This window comes from Mesocricetus auratus, unplaced genomic scaffold (genome assembly GCF_017639785.1).
Source record: "Mesocricetus auratus isolate SY011 unplaced genomic scaffold, BCM_Maur_2.0 Super-Scaffold_100676, whole genome shotgun sequence".
In the NCBI taxonomy this organism is placed as follows: Eukaryota; Metazoa; Chordata; class Mammalia; order Rodentia; family Cricetidae; genus Mesocricetus; species Mesocricetus auratus.
In genome coordinates this window covers 1,998,292-2,018,141 of record NW_024429266.1, presented here as the reverse complement: position 1 = coordinate 2,018,141, position 19,850 = coordinate 1,998,292, and the positions used below count along the sequence as shown (strand labels likewise).

Here is a 19,850-nt window from a genome sequence, read left to right as displayed (position 1 = left end):
CTCACAGCCACCTACAGCTCACACATCCAGGCTCTTTGGATGGTCGTAAAGATGTCCCAGTCCTGCTTTCTTTCCCCCAAGCCTTTTGCCAACTTGAGACCCTGGGCTCATCAAATCTGAACTTGGGCTGTCTGAAGACAGATCCCAGGAAGGCCCAGAAGGGAGTCTGCAAACATGGGTGACACCTGCCTCTCAGTTACCCTCAGCAGCCTGTCTCCTTACTCCCACAAGGGTACAGTCAGGGAATCAAAGCTTCTGGAACCCCCTTGGTCCTCTGAGATATGCATGAGTCAACAGGGACATGTGCCCCATCTTGCCTGGGCCATCTGCACTCAATTACAAGCGCTCTGGAAGCCGGCAGAGGGCTGATTCTCTGCTGCAGGCTCTCTGTGATTAGCTCGTTCTTGTTTCCAATGCTGTACCCGGTGCAGCCAGCTGTGAGCAACAGTCACGATTCAAAGCCTTTTCCCTCAAAAAGAAAAGTGCCAGGGTAGCTGTGACCGCTGTGTGGAGCCTAAAAGTCTCACTTCCTGGGCCCGGGATCACTCCAGACTGGCCTGTAAAGAAGCCAGCCTAAGAACTACCAAGACAGGCACTAGGAGGGGAGAGACATCTTTAATGAGGAGGCTGAAGCAGGAGGATCACTAATTTGAGGATATCATGGACAAGAGGGAGGACAACACAGGATGTACATGCTAGGTTCTAATGTACACCATGTGGCTGCTGTCTGAGGGCCACTTCCCCTCGCTGTGACGTCACCTCTTATATTAATCAAGCCAGCTCTCTGCAGTCCACGAACTCTTTGGCAGTTACAATTTGTCCTGTGAGCTGTTCACAAGAACTGTGGAAACAGACCTAGGAATCATGGTTTTCAACAAAGCAACAAACTCATTTCCCTTCTCATAAATGGTGAATATGGCACACAGATGCCAATAACCACAGGGCAGATCTGTGCATCCAGGGAGTGTATGTTTGGGACTGAATGGCTTTTATTATCATTTATATATCCTGAAATTCAGAACTCAATCTGGAGTAACTGCCTTTGCTTATCATGCTGAGAAATCAAAATGCCTATTTAGCACAACAGCTGCCCCAAATTATATCATTTTCTTAATCTCTCTCTCTCTCTCTCTCTCTCTCTCTCTCTCTCTCTCTCTCTCTCTCTCTCTCTCTCTCTCTCTCTCTCTCTCTCTGTGGGCAGGATGTAAGGTGCCATGGCACCCATGTGGAGGTCAGAGGACAACTGTTGGGAGTTGTCTGTCTCCTACAATGAGTTCTGGGAATACAACTTAAGTCCTTTGGCACTTAGAGCCCAAGTGCCTTTATCTGCCAAGACATTAAAGTATGTACAAGTATAAAGAAATATATACCAAGTGTGCCTTGTCTCCCAGGACAAGGGTAAATCACCGAGAAAGGGATCAGAAGGAACCCTGCAGCATACACTGGAAATAGAAACACTAATTTAAATTCACAGTTTCTAATGCGGGGTAAGAAGTAAACTCCAACATCTGTGTGTGCGCACATACGCACCACACTCAGGCAAACATTCCTGAGCTCTGATGACAGAGCCTGGGGCTGGAGGGAGGGTCAGCCAGCTAACCCAGCAGCTTCGTCTGTAATCCTCACTGGAGAGGCAGAGGCAGGAGGGTTATGAGTTGAGGCCAGCCTGGGCTACATGTCAAAGCCAAGGTTGCCCTAAATTTCATAGCAAGATCCTGTCTCACAGAAAACAAAACAAAACAAAAAAATCACCAAGGGCTGGGACTTGCATGCATGCAAGGGCCCGAGTTTGATTACCAAGCACTGCAAATCAATCAACCAATCAGTCAGTCAATCACACAAGACAAGCAAAACTCACACTAGACAAACAAAACACTCAACCAACAGCCTCGATGACAACAAACAGCCAAACGTGTCAGTGGCACTTGGGAGGTGAAGGGAGTTAGATTAAGTCTTCAAGGTCAGGTCTTCCTGAGCAGTCTGGAAGGGGCCAGAGCAAGTGGAGTCAGAGATCTATCTGGTGGCAGCAAGGACACTTTGATCACTTGAAGCCACGCTGAGGTCCCAAAAAACAAAACTTGCTCACAGGAACACACACCTGTGAGGTTGGCTGTCAACTCCCAACAACTCAGGCTCAGCCCTAGCTTCACAGCTCTGGCACCTGAAGCAACGGTCTCCGTGGTGGTTCTTTGTTTGCAATGGTGTTTGTTTTTATAACGAAGTTTGAAATAATGTGTTGACTGCTTCAAAGCATGATTTCCTTCTCTCTTTCACCTGCTACATGACTCAAAAACCAGCTAAAGCAAAAGAGAGAGCAGTGCCGAGGACAGGCATCAGCCCTGGGTTCTAAGTGATATTTCGTCAACTGTACAACTCAATGTTGCTTTATGCAACTTGACTGTAAACGTGTTAGTCATTAAAACACCGTGAGGAATCTAAAAAGATCAGTGAATGAATGTAATCTTCTAGATTAGAGTGTGTAATTTTTTTTAGTTTGGCTGCAAAAGCAAAGTCCCACAAGATCCATGCCAAGACGACACAGCAGCAAGTTGTCTCCAGCTCTTGGCAAACCTCGCAAACAACACAACCAACGCTTTAAGAAAATGGATAGGCAAGCTGGAGAGTCTTCCCCACGTAAAAAGTTAAAGCTGTAACTGGAGAACTCACAGCTTACAAGTCTGACAAGCACAAGCTTCGTTTCTGGATGTGACAAACCCGTGCAGACCGCTCTTGGCTCTGGCAGCGGTGGTCACTGACACTAGTTATAATGTACTTTCCAGGGACACAACACAGGACTGCCTGCGTCTGTCCAGAGCTTGCTCCTGAAGAGTGATGAGAATCAGGTCTACGTGGCCCACGGGCTGACGCGGCCTGCCCCGCCCCATCCTCATTTCTCTCCGGTGATGAAGAGGTGGACGTTCTTCGGAGACTGCAGCATCTGTGCCGCCCGCTCGACACCAACCACGGCAGCCAGCCTCTGGGCATCGTACTTGGAATAGAGCACAGTGCAGGTCCACGTAGCCTCCTCTCCTCTACTCGTGGCTCTCAGCATATTACAGACCTCACTGTAGAAGTGAGGGTAGGTTGGCAGTTCGTAGAATATCAGGTTCCTGATGCCTTTTATTGTGTACCTGTGAGAGAGAGAGGGAGGGGGCATGAAGAAGCCAGCGGAGCTGTGCTGCCAATGGCGCCACAGGGAGACGGCAAAAATAAGAGCACAAAGGAAGCACAGAAAGCCACCCTAGAGCCAAAAGGTTTATTGTGTGAGAGTGTTGCTGGATTTCTAACGCTGAATTTAAGATAATGGTAACAAAAATTTGTATTTCTTGAAAATAATTTTTTTTGAGACAGGGTTTCACTATGTAGCTCTTTTGCTTGTCTCTTTGAAATTCAGGACAGAGTCTGCCCTGGCTGTCCTGTAACTGCTAGTAGATCAGGCTAGCCTCAAACTTGCAGGGAACCACCTGCCTCTACCGCCTTCTGAGCTCCAGTATTAAAGACTGTATCATGATGCCTGGGCCAACCTTAAACATTTTATCATTTATTCAGTTTTGTGGGACAGAATCTCACTGTGTAAGCCTGGCTGGCCTGGAATTTGTGCTGTAGGCCAGGATGGCTTCATCTATTTGTTTTTCGAGACAGGGTTTCTCTGTGTAGCTCTGTAGACCAGGCTGGCCTCAAACTCAGAGATCACCTGCCTCTGCCTCCCAAGTGCTGGGATTAAAGGTATGCACCACCAACGCCCAGCCAGGGTAGCGCTCTCTCTCTCCTCGCTCTCTCTCTCTCTCTCTCTCTCTCTCTCTCTCTCTCTCTCTCTCTCTCCCTCCCTCCCTCCCTCCCTCCCTCCCTCCCTCCCTCCCTCCCTCCCTCCCTCTCAAATTCATGTGCACTGTGACATGTATATGGAGGTCAGAAAACAACCTGAGTGTTGGTCTCTTTCCCCCATGTGGGCCCTGGGGATTGAACTGAAGAGTTCAGACTTGGTGAAGCATGCCTATCTCACTGGCTCAGCTGTTTCTCTTTAATCCCTGACCCTAACACATAGGATCTCATGTAACTATGCTGGCCTCAAACACATTATGTAGCTGAGGCTGGCCTGGAACTGATCCTCTCACCTGTCCTTCCTAAGTGCAAAGGTTACTACACGCCTAGCTAATCAAAGTATTTGTACTGATCATGGGTGACTGTTTTCTTTTAAAGTCCATCTCCATGTTCCAAACATGTAATAAATAACCTCAGAAGTGGGAAAACCAAAGAAAACAAGAGAAGCGTGGTCACATTGTTAATAATCTGCTCGTAAGAGAGCCTAGGAACTCCCTGGAAACGAGACAAGCCTGTTACGAGGCACTGCATGTGACTCTCCTCTCCTGAGTCCCTTCCCTGTCCTGCTTTTATGTGCAAACCTCCCCGACTGTGAATGAACCAAGCCTTCAGATCCCGACAGGACCTAAAGCCCGGGACATCCACGTTTGTCTGCCTTCCCTGGCAACTGATGAAGACTACGGCGGAGCTGCATTCCAAAGCTGCTTCTGTGTGGTGCAAACACCACATTCATCACTGCTAGAACCTGGACTCACACAAGTGCAGGGAGGACCCCGCCCCACCCAGCAGGCATTTCGAATGCCATGGTCTATATCTAGTTTCCAACTTGTCTGCGGCTGAGACACTTCCCCACTGCAGCGATACACAGCAAAGGTACAATGACCCATCCTGGAAGACCAGTCATGACCAAACACCCAGCCAGCAACAAGTCGCTTTCATTCTCCTCCTCTCAACACTGTCACCAGCCAGGGGGACACACTACGACAAGCAGAGCCAGCCCAGCAACCTAAGGCTCCTCAATCCTGTTAACACAAGGCTTGCAATAAGGAGACTGGTGTTGGGCACAAGTACAGTGAAGACCTTTTTCAGTCTCTGAAGAAAAAAAAAATAACAAATAGCCCCCTATTTATGACCTCACGTGTACACTTAAGTCACACATATGCGGCTGGGCGTTGGTGGTGCACGCCTTTAATACCAGCACTCGGGAGGCAGAGGCAGGCTGTGAGTTCGAGGCCGGGCTGGACCAACAGCCTGCATACAGAGAAACCCTGTCTCGTAAAACCAAAAAAAAAAACAAAAAAACAAAAAAAAAAAAAACCACACACACACACACACACACACACACACACACATGCTTACAATTATGGACATATGACCCAAACCCATGCATATTATCCCAGGTTGTTCAAGAGCCGCCTGTCAGCGAGGGTACGGGCTGCTGCATACCCTCCCTGGGGCTCCGCCCTCCCTGGGAAAGAAGCTGCAGCCCGTTCCACGTGTTTGCTACAGCTCACTCCACACCCTGGAGTGTGTTCTCCGTCTTTACTTCTGCTCTTCTCTTACTCAACCCTCCTGTCTGAGACACAGAGAAGCTAGACATGGAGTCACAGAACCCTGAGACCCCCTGAGGTAAGAGACATACTGCAAAACTAGGCTGGGCTCAGTGGCAGCGTATGCAAGGCCCTGGCACACGCCTTCAGGTGCTTCCTCCTCTCGGGTTAAAAACAATTACAGGCTACATTTTCATCATCTCCTTGACAACTTTTTTGTTTGTTTTAGAAGACAGTGTTTCTCTGTGTAGCCCTGGCTATCCTGAATCTCGATCTGTCAATCAGGCTGGCCTTGAACTCACAGAGATCCGCCTGCCTCTGCTTCCCCAGTGCTGGGACTAAAGGTGTGCACCATCACACCACCTACCCCCCAACCCACAACACAGAGACCAGCATCACAGGCCCCGTGGCTGCTCCACAAGAGGGCGATGTGCACAGCCCCACAGAGCTTGCCCAGGTCCTCAGAGGAGAGCCGGTACTGTTTTACCTTTTATAGAAATGGAAGCGTTCTGTGAGGAGCAGAAATTGCTTCTCTCCTTGGAGGAAGAAATGCCGAGCCCTGGAGACCCCAGACTTCTGTGTATACTCGCAGATGTGTGTGAAGTTCAGCTCTTCCTTCTTGAAGTAGTTTCGGAGACGCACAAAGTCAAAGTAGGAGGGGACATAGATGAGCGTGTGGGACATGACGGCATCCCGGTACTGAGGCAAAATCTTGTTTATGAAAAAGTGAAACCTGATTAGGAAAGGCCAAGGACAAGGTTAAAAGTCTAAGCTGAACCTAGAGTAGGCAGTAATAGTGTGGGCAGCAAGCCACAACCTGAAAGATCTCGACGCCAAAGGCTAACTTCTTTTCAGAGACTATGTAAGGATAAAACTTAATAGCACATAGAAAACGAGGAGCTCACGATAAGTGTAACAGCAGAAACAGTGCTGTATATACCAGAGAATTAGTGCAGCCCACTCCACACTCCTCATTCACTCAACAACACGCAAGCCCTGCCTGTCTGCCTAGCACATACCAAGCACCACAGGCCCATGTGTAGCACATGCTAAGCACCACAGGCCCATGTGTAGCACATGCTAAGCACCACAGGCCCATGTGTAGCACATGCTAAGCACCACAGGGCTACAGAGGGCAAACATGGGGAGAATTAGACAATCAGCTCTTCTCTGAAGGGCTTACAGATAAGTGGAATGAGAGTGTATCACAGCTCACAGCAGCATGGAGTAATTTTCCAATGGTATGGAGTGTATTATATCACAGCCCACAGCAGCACAGTGTGATTCTGCAATGACATGGAATGTATCACAGCCCACAGCAGCATGGTGTGATTCTGCAATGGCAGGGAGTGTATCACAGCCCACAGCAGCATGGTGTGACTCTGCAATGGCAGGGAGTGTATTATATCACAGCCCACAGCAGCATGGTGTGATTCTGCAATGGCAGGGAGTGTATCACAGCCCACAGCAGCATGGTGTGATTCTGCAATGTCTCAATCAAGGTGCCAGGAGCACAGGCTTCAGTCCCGAACTTGCCCCTAGCTCAGAGACTGAGGCCAAGCCCCCATTTCTCCCCGGCTTGACTCCTTCTCTGGCATGGTTGAGTTCAGGTCTGGAACCCAACTTGATAATCAGTTAATTCCTAAAAGCTAGAGTCCAGTGCTAAACATGCAGGCAAAACCAGATCTCTCTGAGGCCTATGGGTGTGGGTAGGGTTACCTGGCATCAATCACTGAAGAGAGGTCTTGGGCTTCCATCCTCTGGAAGACATGTGGGAGCTGCACCAGCACGTGACTGATGGAGCCTGTCATGGGGACATTCCTCACGGCCACCTGCCAGGAGGCAAAAACTTTAGGCAGGCGTCCTTTGCCGATCACACACCATCAACTCTTCCAGTTCACGACCCAAAGGGACACAGGACTCACCTGGCCTTGGGCATTGACACAGTGCTTGTTGAACACAGAGTTGATCTGGGCATCCTGCAGGGCACCGAAGAGCAGGGTCTGGCGGTAGTACCTGGACCAGTTGTTGAGGCTCCACATGCGTACGCGAGAAAAGTCCACCCCATGGGAGTCCAAAGGAAGCAGGTTCATGTGGTTCATCAAATGCTTGCAGGAGAAAAGCAACGCCGCCGTCAGCGTCTATCTACTGAGCATGTGTGTTGGGCACCATGAGCATTTATAACCAACCCATCATCTCCTTAACCCCATGGAGGATGTATTACCACCTCCTAGAGATGGCAGAAAAGGCTCAGATGGCGACCTGCTCAAGGGTAGCTGAGCACTCAGAGGAAGGAAACAGGCTAGCCACTGGAGCACTCCTTTAAAGGGGTTTTTAGAGATAGGCGTGGTGGGGTACCATGAGTCAGGAGGACCCGAGGCCAGTACCGCTTACACAGTGAGTTTGACACAGCTTAGGCTACAGTGAGTGAGGCTGTCTCAAAGACCAAAGGAACTACTGACGGGACCAGTGGGAGGGCACATGGGGTGAACAACACACATGCATGACAGCACGTGTCACGTGGAACCCAGTGCTTTATATGTTAACACATGACAAAGTACAACACACATGCATGACAGCACGTGTCACGTGGAACCCAGTGCTTTATATGTTAACAGAGAAAAACCAATAATAAAAACAGAAAGCGCAGAGAACAAGGCTCACACAGAAAGGAACTTGGGAAATGCAGACTGGCCGCTCTTGGGGCTGCTGTCCCAGACTTGGACAGAAAGAGAAGCCACAATGGAAACAGAACCTCTGCCCTTCTTCACTGGCTCTCATAACATCAGTGACAGGGATGGCTTAGTGACAGACTCTCGCTGACCTTGTCCAAGGCCCTGTGTTTAATTCCCAGCATGGCAAACAACAGAAACTAAGCCAAAGCCCTAGTGGCCCGAGTTGTGGTACCTGCTCTTCCTCAAATTAAAGAATATGGCAGCCATCAACAGACCTTTCCTGCATAAACTCAACCTGGCCTGGAATACAGTAGTCCAGTCTGGCCAGGAACGCGCTGTAACCCTCCTGCTTCAGCCTCCCCCGAGACAGGCTTACAGGTGTGAGCTACGAACCTGGTTTTCCTTGTCCATTTCAGCTGCAGGTTAACACACTGCATGCAGAACACACTCCAAGGGTCATGAGTACTACAAGCTTTTTTCCACAACTATCAACTAAGTGCCCTTGATGTATCCCAAACTTCCCATAAGACTCCAAGTTCTTAGGTGGAATCAGAGGTGAGCTGTCATCTGCCTTAAGAATATCACAGCTCTGTGATAAGAATAGTTCCACAGTCTTTACATCCTACAACCAAGAGCACCCCACTGTATGGAGGAAACAAACTAGAGCGTGAAGAAAGTCTTCCCATAAACGAGGTCCTTTGTAAGTAATGCTAGTCAGGGCCAAAGCGGCACAGCAGGTAAGAACACATGCGGTTCTTCCAGAGGACGCATGGTAGATTCCTAGAACCCTGTCAGGCAGCTCACACCACCTGTAACTCCAGGTCCTGGGGATAGATGCTTTGGCGCACACACACACACACACACACACGCAAAGAAAGAAAAAGACAAACTACAAGAAATACTAGGCAGTTGGGTATGATGCATGTCTATAATCCTAGCACTCCAGATGTTGAGGCAGGAAGACAGGGTTTAATTTAAGGACAGCCTGGGCTACATAGCAAGCCCCTGCCCTCTCCAAAAAGAAATGTTATGCTATGTTTTCCCATCTTGACTGAGAACCGCGTGAGGGCTTGCATGATAAATGGGTTCTTGGTGAGGATTTCTTTCCTTCCTTCTTTCTGTCCATCACCTATCCTTACTAGAAAGAGACCTTTTAGAGGAAGAAGTCTTTTTGGGAAAACCTGAAAACACTGACAGGAACTCCCCCCTCTCTGGGTGGCTTAATAATTGGCTGCCCTATTGGTAGAAGAACAAAACAATTCCATAAACTGAAAGACATAGAGTAACTTCCCACTTCTAAATCAAGGAGTTACAGCCCCTCTGAGACACAGCAGTCATTACCAAGACATGCTCCCAGTTCTGCATGAGGTAAATGTCAGCCTGGTCGATGATGAGCAACTCAACAGAAGACAGGAAATCAAAGTCTCTCTTCTTCTCTCCTTCTCCACCAATGATGGTTCTCAAGCCCAGCGGGGAGGCGATGAGGATGTCGGAGGAGTAAAAGGGGGCATAGAGACGAATGCTCCTCTGAAGTATTGCCACCCCTGGAAAACACCGTTGGTCAACACCCATGCCAGCCTTCATGCTGATTCCTAGGCCGAGCTTCCTTCAAAGTACAAACCTTAACTTCTTAATTCCTAACCATGTCAGTCATGCCACAGACACTCAGTAAATGTTTGTGAATGAGGCCCAATGTCACAAACTTTCCCCAGAACTTACAAAGATAAACAGCTGAGTTAATACAAGCACAGACACGAAGGCTTGGTGGGTATCCAAGGTTGGGTTGGCACCCTATAGACACACAGGATGGAGATCCAGTCTCCTTGGAGTGACCCACCCTGTGTCTGTGATTCCCCACTCTCTGAGAAGCCTGAGTGTGATATGCACGAACTGCAGCCAAACCATTTCCTCACAAGGCCTTTCTACACTGTCTTGGAGTCTGCACCTACCAGCCAAGGCAAGAATCCTGTCCCTGGCAATCAGGAGGTCTCAAGAGCACCCAGTTCTAGAGGACTGAGTCAGGACCCCTTCAGCTTCCCCAAGGGCTTCCACCTCAACAGGGGGCATTACCAATCCTGAAGTGGTCATCAATGTTGCCCACGAACACAGCTTCATAATCCTCGGGCCTCTTCAGGTTGGGTGGTCTCTCCTCAGGATCCGAGCCATACTCCCCCTGAAACCTCTTTTTGTTGCTTACAATGATTTTCTTCTTGCTGTCCCCCTCTAGGAGGCTGATGAAGAGTTGGACCACCCGAAGGGCAGCTTCTCGAAAGGGCACCACTATAAGCACCTGGAAGGAGGGCGGGGAACAACAGGTCAGAGGTAAGATCTGTGCAAAAGGCCTGACTCAGCACCAGAAAGCTAACGCGTCCTGCGAACTTTAGTCCCATGGCTCCATGGGAGATATTTCTCAAGCAAAACTGGGAAATACCTTTCAGTATAAGGCAATGCCTGCAACAGCAGCAGAGACTCAAGGGCAGACATACAGGAGTCTTTGAGGGTCCCACAGGCTCACATTTGAACACCTGCTCCCCAGTTGGTGGCACTGTTTGGGAAGGATCAGGAGGTGTGGCCTTGTTGGAGGAGCTGCCACTGAAGGTGGGCTTTAGGTCTCAAAAGCCTCCTGCCATTCTGTGTGCCTCTCTCTCAGGATCTTACTTGAGGATGAGACCTAAGCTCTAAGTTGTTCCAGCTGCCGTCTTCGGTCCACCCTCACACACTCTACCCCTCTGAAACCACGAGCCCAATTAAATGATTCCTTTTATATGTTGCCAATCATGGTGTTTTGTTACGCCAATAGAAAAGCAACTAAGAGACTGAATAAGAAAAAATACAGAGAAGGATTAGCACACCATTATTTTCCTAGTATATTCTCTAGAACGATTTTTGAAACCATTAATGACACACTTCTGAGTTGAAAAAAATGGACTCAATTTTCCAAGCCTTTTAAAAATACTTACAGATGGTACCCGAGAGATGATTCAGTGGTTTGGACAATTGTTGCTCTTGCAAGGACCAGACTTTGATTCCTAGCAACCATATCATGACCCACACCATCCTAACTCCAGTTCCCAGGGATGCAGAGCCCTCTTCTGACTTTCACAGGCACCAGGCATGCACGCGGTGCACACGCATACATGCATACACACATACACATAAAATTAAATAAATCTAAAAACAAATGCAAAGTTTCTGTTGAGTGGGAAATCAGAAGATGCTTAACAAAGAGCTCATTTCTAACTACCTGCCATTCTTGTTCATGTAAAGAACACAACAGTATGACTCCAGTCAAACCAGGAGATTCCAGTCACAAGCAGGGCGATCTGCCCAATCTCCTACAGTGCACAACAGAGACAGACAGCCTCAATGTCATGTCCATGCATCCTGAGGCAGCCTCCTAGAAATGTAACCAGCTGGCCAAAAGAGTAGGTAATTTGCCCTGTAAGCCAGTCCAAGATTTAAGAGGCCGGATTACCGTCCTGTTGGTTCCACTAAGTAAGTGTCTATACTTTGTTCCCCCAGCCATCAAAAGTCCCCACTAAAAAATCTTTTAAGAGTCACAACTGTATCTACTCCCTTAAATCCTGTTGGGCTCAATGGGCATCTGGAAGCATGAGCTTCTGCGGGGAGACAGGGAGCAAGTGGGAGAGCAAGGCCTGGCTCCTCTCGCGGCATCATAAAAGACACGGACACAAGTAAATCCATTTCCTTTCCCGCTAGAGCCTCAAACGCACCAGATGTCAGGCTAAGAGCACAAGTATACAGAGTCATCCCTGTAAGCAGCAGGAACTTCACAGCAGAAACGGGGACCGATGTCTTGGTGAAGAGCCCAATTCTAGTCCATCTCTGCTAATCTTTCCCCCATTCTCTTTAGCAGGGTCTTCTGGGAATCTGGGTCTGCCCATGGCTGTCACATGTACGGAGCAGATAAAACTCACTTAAGATACCAGTGAGCGGAAAGCCACCAGGAAGAGTCCACACCCAATGGGATGCTTATGTGTGCCACGGGTTCATCGCTGAGAGCGTCTGAAGCCCCGTCCCTGTCCTGCACTGCCTGGCTCGATCAACTGCTCATATGAGGATTCTCTAACCAGTCAGCTGTCCACACGCTCATGACTCAGTAGTGCCTCCCAGCCTCCTTGAGGACAAAGCTGCCGCCACTCACCTTAGGCCTGGTTAGCCCTTGGTCCCTGAAGTCGTCATCATCACCCACCCCAAATTTCTGGCTCCGGCGCCTGCTGTTGTTAGCCAACACTTGGGCATTGGCTTTGAGGACGTGGTTTATAGCATGCAGGCAGTACACGTGGCGGACCTCTTCTCCATTCTTCAGGGCAGTCCTCTCTGGGTAGAACAGGTCCCGGTAAGAATTCATAATTAAGAACAGTTCTTTCTGGAGTGGGGTAAAGGGGCTGTTTGATTTTTGAGGACCAGAGAGAAATTGGCTATTGGTTTTTTTCCAGGTGGACTCTAGAGGCTTCTGAAGATGAAGTGACTTCATGTCGACATCCTTCGGAGGTTTAAATGTTTCCATCTTCTGGAACTTTGATGAAAAGACAAGCTGTCCCAGGACGGGCCACTAGGGGTAGACAGATCAAGAGCTAGGTTAGGCACGAGTAACAACCCTGGACACGCACACGGTACTCGAAGATTCACAGATCATCCCATCTGCTCCCTGTAGGAGGAAGTCTGATGCCGCTTTTCTGGGCGCCTGGATCCGGATTCCAATCCCGCTCCCGACACCAAGTTTTGAGAATTCCACGCCCCCTCTCCCTACTATTGATTATTATAAGATAGTTTACACCTGTTAGTGTTAGTTTTCAATTATTTTAGAGTTGGGATTGGAAGAAGGTGTTCATATCTGGGTGTTTCTTTCAGATAAGTTTAGGTTTAGATAGAAGTTTGATACATTTTGTTCATGGACACAAGTTAGTTGTCCTTTTTTAGACCAAAAGGGGAATTGTAGGAGGAAGTCTGATGCCGCCATTAAACATGTGACTTATTAGAGGCGCATACAGATGAGGTAATAAAAGGGCGGTTTACCACACCGCTAACCACACCCACTTTAGGCTGGACGTAAAGACATATACGTACGTAGGCGGAACTACGTCACTAGCCAGGCCCACTTTTGGGCATGGCTAGGGGCGTTACGGGGGGAAGGCATAAAAGACAGCACACAGGAAGTCTCGGTCTCTTTTCCTGGAGTTCGGCTTCCGGTCCGGCCGCTAGCTGAGAACGTTTTGGCTCCTCTGGGTTTGGTATCTTGTGAGTAATTTTCTACATTAAATACTTAGCTTTACTGTCAGTAATTGGGTGTCGCGTATCGTTACAGCGTCCATTTAGCCTACAGCTCCCCACCCAGCCCAGCTGGGTAGGTGCCACACACACTCCAGAGCAGGGAATGCTAGGCCTCACAAAGGCAAGAGGGTCCAGACAACAAGGACACAAGAGGTGTGCAGCTTGGAGTCTGAGCTCTACCTCTGGTGTCCCCCTCACTATCTATCCTGAGGACCAGGTCTGGGAAGAATCAAAATCCCTTGGCAATGTGCTGTGCCACAAGGAGTGACACTAAAGGCTCTGCCTTGTCCCGGGACTGATTCATCCCTGCCTCCCTTCACCTCCACCGCTTCCGGTTTTTCTCTTTTCTTTTTTAGGTATGCCCAGTAGAGCATCAAGGGATTCTACTTTGTAAGATACGTGTGTAGTAGCCGGGCGTTGGTGGCGCACGCCTTTAATCCCAGCACTAGGGAGGCAGAGGCAGGTGGATCTCTGTAAGTTCGAGACCAGCCTGGACTACCAAGGGAGTTCCAGGACAGCCTCCAAAGCCACAGAGAAACCCTGTCTCGGGAAAGAAAAAAAAAAAAAAAAAGATACGTGTGTAGAAATTCTTCACTATAGAAAAATTGCTGATCTAAAATTAGAGCAACGTTAGCAATAAAAGCCACGAGCCACAGACACAGAGCGGCATGGGTGACTCTCCAGGGAACTGGGCTGCATGAAGCAGCTGGGGGCAAAGGCCCCAGCCTGGGTGACTCCAGTTACTCGGCAGTGAACCCACAAGCTCCCAGAAGCAGAGATGAGCTCAGGAGGTTAAGGGATTAGGAGTGAGGAATCTGAGAGGAAGCAGACAAGGTAAAAAGAGTAACAGAGCCAGGCATGGTGGGGCACACCACACCTTTAGTCCCAGCACTGACTGGGGAGGCAGAGGCAGACAGACCTCTTGTGATTTGAGGCCAGCCTGGTCTACACACCAAGTTTCAGGCCTGCCAGGACTACACAGTGAGACCCAGTTGATAAGACGCATGGTGCTGGATTGTTCCACACCCTACTGAGCTGGTGGAAATGGGATCCTACAAGACAACACTTTACAGAGAACCCGAGTCTAGGGACGCAAGGCCATGGTAGGCAGAGTAGTTGGCCTTGAATGCCTGAGTTCCAAGCAGCAATAAATGGCATCTGTGTCCACTTTCTGGTTGTGATACTGTACTCTGCTACCTGCTACCAGGGGCAAAATCGGGCAAAAAAAAATTTCAGTCTCTGGCTGACTTCTTACACCTGCACATGTAGCTACAAAATCAAAACAGGGGGAAGTCAACTAGACCATGTACGGTGTCACACCCATAACACCAACACTTGGGAGGCTGAGGCAGAGGAGTGACACGAGCCCAACGTCTGGCAAATGAAACTCACTATGGATAATATATGCCAACAGACCAAAGATCCCAGCTGCTGTGGGACTTTCCTCCATGCCTGGGAATCCACACGGCACTTACTTTCATCTGCTGGGTAGTTGGAGCGCTTGAAGCGGCGGCTTGAACTTCCTTTTCTTTCAGCTCTTTGCTGACATGTTGTTGAAACGGATCTAGTTGAGAACAGAGCAGTGAACACAGGGAACAGCGGCAGGGCTTTCTAGTCTGAGAGCGACACTCGTCTCTCATCACCTCTGAAAATGACGTGTTCATCTCTAGTCCCTGCTGAGACCAACATGCTGACCTCCCTGGTATCAACCCGCCCCTCTCCCCCAGCAACCGAAGAGTGCCTGGCAAGCTGACCGCGACATCCCAGCCCGAAGCTGCGCTTCAACTCACCTCCTACACAACCCTAAGTTCTGCTTCTGAGCCTTTCCCTTTACACCCAAAGTCCTGTCTCCTCTCTCACCTGCAGGTTACTCCCTCACGGAGCAGTGCCGCGTGGGGGTCGGCTGTGTCAGGCGCAGCACTGCTCCCCCTGGAGAGTCACACTCTAGCACCTACCAAGGCTCGACAATTCAAGCCAGCCAGCACGGGTTCCTGGCTATCTGGTACATGGCAAGACTTCGGAGAGCGGGCTCCATGCGCAGCGATGGAGGGCTGGGGAAGAATGAGCCACTCTCACCTTGGGAGGCTCTCTGGGAAGTGCTGCTGCCTCCACTGTCCTCTTCCAGGAAATTGGTTTCCAGGCTGAACAGTGACTCATGTTTCGCATCTGTGAACTCCTCTGAGGATTTCTGTGACGTATCAGGAGGCCCTTCCCCATCTTCTTCTTTGGGGCCATCAGCTAGGGACAGACCTGAAATGTTGAAAACCATTTCGTAAAATTATCCAGGGTGTGGCAGAGCTCTGTGAGGTCAACCTGGTCAACCTCGATTTCCAGAGAGCCAAATCTAGAGAGTGAAACCCTGTCTCAAAAATAAACAATTTACTCATACGTAAATGTTGACAAAATCAAATTAAAACACTAATGCTCACTGCTATTGTTTATTTGTTTTGTTTTTTTTCAGGGCAGGGTTCCTCTGTGTAATTCTGGCTGTGCTGGATCTCACTTTGGAGACCAGGCCTACCTCTAAATCACAGATTCACCTGCCTCTGACTCCCAAGTGCTGGAATTATAAAAACACAGGTGTGCACCACCTCATCGGGCATTATTTTTAAACAATAATCAGGTAATTCACAAAGGAGGTGACCTTTCAGAATTAAGCCTGACCATAGACCTGGGTGATGAAGTCAGTCATTAGCTAAGCTGGACAGCAAACCTGGAGGTGTGTGCTTGAACGATACTTGGGATATTATTAGATTAAATTCATGTTCCAGTTGGTGGACTTCCATCAGGAAGCAAATGACTATTTTATGTTTTGAGACAGGCAGGGTCTTCTGTAGTTTAGCCTTGCTGTTAGCCCACTACCCGCTCAGGATGGCCCTGAACCTCTGATCCTCCTGGGAGTTAAGATTACAGCCATGCCCCATATTAGCCTAGCATGTGCAGGACTGGAGACAGAGTCCAAGGCTCTGTGCACGCCAGGGAGACACTGGGCTATGTCCCGGTCTCCCACGGTGTGGGGGGCCTCCTCCTATTTCTGGAAAGTCTGAGCAAACACAGAAGGCTGGCCTGCCCTGAGAGGAAGACTTCCGGAAGACTGCCTCTGAACTCCAGCTATAACAGAGCCCCGGGTCTCCTGGGGCTCTCCTGTTTGACTGATTGCCTTTAGACCTGAAGCATTTGAAGTCTATTAGACTCAGACTTGCCAATTCCTTAAAATAGATTCTATCATAATGAGGAATCACTCTGAAGAATTCTAACATACCCAGTTCTATAACTTACTCTAAAATAGTACACCAAGAGACACATGAAAAAATGTTCACAGCAATCTGAATTATAAGAAATAAAAGAACAAATGTCTGTCAGAGGAATATTCAACACCGAATGCTATATATCCAAGAAATCAATGTGAATCCATAGTTATGTTACATAGAGAAAGGTCCAGGCTGAGAACAGAACTCAGCACAGAGCACAGGTGTGAGACATTAGGCTCAACCCCCAGTGCAGCAAATATGCTACAACAATAAAAAGAAAGGACAAAATTACAAAACATCCACAGTATCTTACTAAAGAAGCAAAATGCAGAAATTTAGGAGTCCATCACATGCATACATGCGAGTATCCATGTGTGTGTGTATATATATATATATATGTAAACCCATATACAGAAAACAAAGACTATAGATGTAATATTAAAGGTATTCAGACGAGAACCTCCAACCTCTACCTTCACCAAGGGCTAAATCAGAGGTGTGTACCACTGCACCTGATTTTACGTGGTGTTGGAGATAAACACAGAGCTTTGTTTACCCAAGGCAAGCATCCAACTGCTGTGCTACAACCTCAACCTTTTCAGATTCCTGTAGTAAATATGCAGTATGTTTATAATTCAAACAACAATGACAGCAACAACAACGCCTCTTTTCCTCTAAAAAAAAATAATTTAAATGGAAAGAAAACCAGAACTAAGGACCTACAAAAACATATGAATTTCAGCAATGTATGTTTTTGTTCTTCAAAACAGGGTGTTACTATGTAGCTCTGGCTGTCCTTGAACTCACAGAGATCCGCCCACCTCTGCCTCCCAAGTGCTGGGATTAAAGGTGTGCGCCGCCACCGCCCAGCCACACTCCGTCTCTTACTGAAGGGGAACCCTCTTCAGTGAACTGAGCTGTCACAGTGACAAGAGTAAGCTCCTGTGACAAGTCAGGCAGTCTTACGTCAGGCTAGAAGAAATCCCCTAAAGAGTAAGCCAATAGCATTTTCCTGAGAGGGTCTGTGTTCCCAGCAGATTCTTAAAATGTAACGGAACTCAACAAATCTCTGCTTTGGAGCCAAATGCTCTCACTCAGCCCACACAGCACAGGACACTGTGTCCTGGCAAAGAGGACAGGCCAACCCCGAAACACTCACGCTCCTGTGTGTCAGCCGTCTCTGCTGTTTCCTCTCCCACGCTGACATCTTCATCACCATCTTCATCGTTCATTTCTTCTTCACCTACGGCGCTGTCCTCTTCCTCCTCTTCCTCTTCCTCCTCCTCCGAAACATTCTTTAGTGTAGCAAGCAGCCTGTGGTACCCTGAAATGTGCTCTTGCTCACTCTCAGATTCACTTTCAGAATGTGAAGTATCTGAACTCTCTGACTAAAGGAAAATGGGAATGTTTTTAAAAACAAAATGATATGGTTTTTATTGCCACACTAAAAAAATAAAATAAAATGTGATACATACAGATTAATTGAATTTCCTTAGCCTTAAAGAAGGAAATTATGTCACATGCAAGGAAATGGGTAGGATGGGAGACACTTAAGTAAAACTAAGAGAGACTAAAGGCAGACCATGTTTCCTCTTGCACAAGGAAACCAGATTTCAAAGAACCCAGAAGTCATGAAGAGGTAGCAGACTGAGGGCCATGAATGGGTGGTATGACCAAATAATTATGCCTGGAAATTCTGTATAATGAGTACATACTAATTAAAAAGGAAACAAAAGCCCAGTGAGTTTTTCTGAAAATACTACTACACAATCTCATCTCCTTAACCAAGCCCAGCATGAAATTTACATAAAACAGTTAACCAAGCTACCGTCCACATTAGCTTCACATGGAATGCAAAAACTGATTTTTCAAACGGAACCCTAGGCTATGGGCTTTGTTAGGCTTCATGTTTCAAGGTGCAAGAGGAAAATCACAAATGAGTGCCGTGGTCTCCACTTTACACGGTGTGTGAATACTTTCTTGGTGAGTGCACCGTGGACACACTTTCCAACGGAGGTTCACAGCATAGCGTCACGGGGTAGTCTCCAACTCGGGCTTCTCTTGTCACACGGTAATTTTTACAGCCGTCTATCCCCATCGTTTAAAACTAGCTAAGTCACCTTACTAAAATCACAGCTTAGATCCCAAACAGAAAAACACAGGAACGTACCCAAGCTTTACTTTTACACACACTCTTAAAAGCTAACAACCCCAATTCCAACCACTATAAAGGGAAAAAAAAGCATTACCAGCTGACAAATCTGTGGCTTTGCCTCCTTTTTGGAAACCCTAAGGAGGAAAAAAAAAAAGATGTCAAACTTCAGCTGCTAATCTGTAACGATCGCCAACAGGCCTAATGCCTCTGCATGAATACACGATCGTAACCAGTCACTGTAAAAAACATTCTTGCATGCACAAGGGGCGAAGACGACCGGAGGACAAACGGGCAACAGGCGAGTGAGTTCAAGAAACCACACATCGGGGTTCGCCTCTCTTCATGCCCTGGCTGGTCTGAGCTCCCCTGCCTCGGCCTCAGTCCCCGCGAGCCGGGACAGCACCATGGCTGCCTCTGCAAGTCTACCTGCAGGGTGCACCTCCGCAGCGGGGCGCCCGGCTCGCACAGACCCCGCTCCCCCACAACCGGCTCGCACGGATCCCGCGCCCCCAGAACCGGCACGCACCGATCCCGCGTCCCTTCCCCGGGACCGGATCGCACCGATCCCCGCTCCCCCGCCCGGAACCGGCTGGCACCGACCCCCGCTCCCCACCCACGGAACCAGCTCGCACGGATCCCGCGTCCCTTCCCCGGGACCGGACCGCGCGCGATCCCCGCTCCTCCGCCTGGAACCGGCTGGCACCGACCCCCGCTCCCCACCCACGGAACCAGCTCGCCCCGATCCCGCTCCCCTTCCCGGAACCAGCTCGCACGGATCCCGCGTCCCTTCCCCGGGACCGGCTCGCACCGACCCGCACGCCCCCCTCCCCGGAACCGGCTCGCCCCGACCCCGCGCGCCCCGGACCTGTCGTAGAAGGGGTGCTCCTCGCCGAAGTCGCGGAGGTGCTTCTTCTGCTTCTTGGTCATGGTGCTGAGTAGCTGGCTCCGGCCGCGGCTCCGGCGTTTGCCCATAGCGGCGGGACCGTCGAAGCTCGCTCGCAGACAGACGCGCCAAGGCTCCCAGCCGGAAGATGCCGCACGCGGGCGCGCCGGCGTGACGACAGAGGCCGGTGCCGTAAAGCGGAGCTGCTTTGCGTCCCGC

At 49.1% G+C, this 19,850-nt stretch overlaps 1 protein-coding gene across 3 annotated transcripts; it reads right to left on the bottom strand.

Annotated features, from left to right (window-relative positions):
- Nucleotides 1–596: 596 nt before the first annotated feature.
- Nucleotides 597–19,803, bottom strand: Utp25 (UTP25 small subunit processor component). Of its 3 annotated transcripts, none has more exons than XM_005082851.4 (12): nucleotides 19,614–19,802; nucleotides 18,843–18,882; nucleotides 17,753–17,981; nucleotides 15,419–15,592; nucleotides 14,818–14,906; nucleotides 12,213–12,623; nucleotides 10,118–10,337; nucleotides 9,389–9,591; nucleotides 7,298–7,480; nucleotides 7,092–7,204; nucleotides 5,860–6,105; nucleotides 597–3,131 (listed from the first exon to the last, which is right to left on the bottom strand). In XM_005082851.4, exons 1-12 carry the CDS (start codon nucleotides 19,718–19,720, stop codon nucleotides 2,888–2,890), a joined length of 2,259 nt encoding a protein of 752 aa, XP_005082908.1. In that variant the 5' UTR covers nucleotides 19,721–19,802; the 3' UTR covers nucleotides 597–2,887. The 3 variants fall into 3 exon arrangements, 2 of the variants coding, with proteins under 2 accessions (XP_005082908.1, XP_040594049.1); XM_040738115.1 differs by having other exon boundaries at nucleotides 17,753–17,917; nucleotides 19,614–19,706; XR_005873954.1 differs by having other exon boundaries at nucleotides 2,994–3,131; nucleotides 5,860–6,083; nucleotides 19,614–19,803.
- Nucleotides 19,804–19,850: the final 47 nt, after the last annotated feature.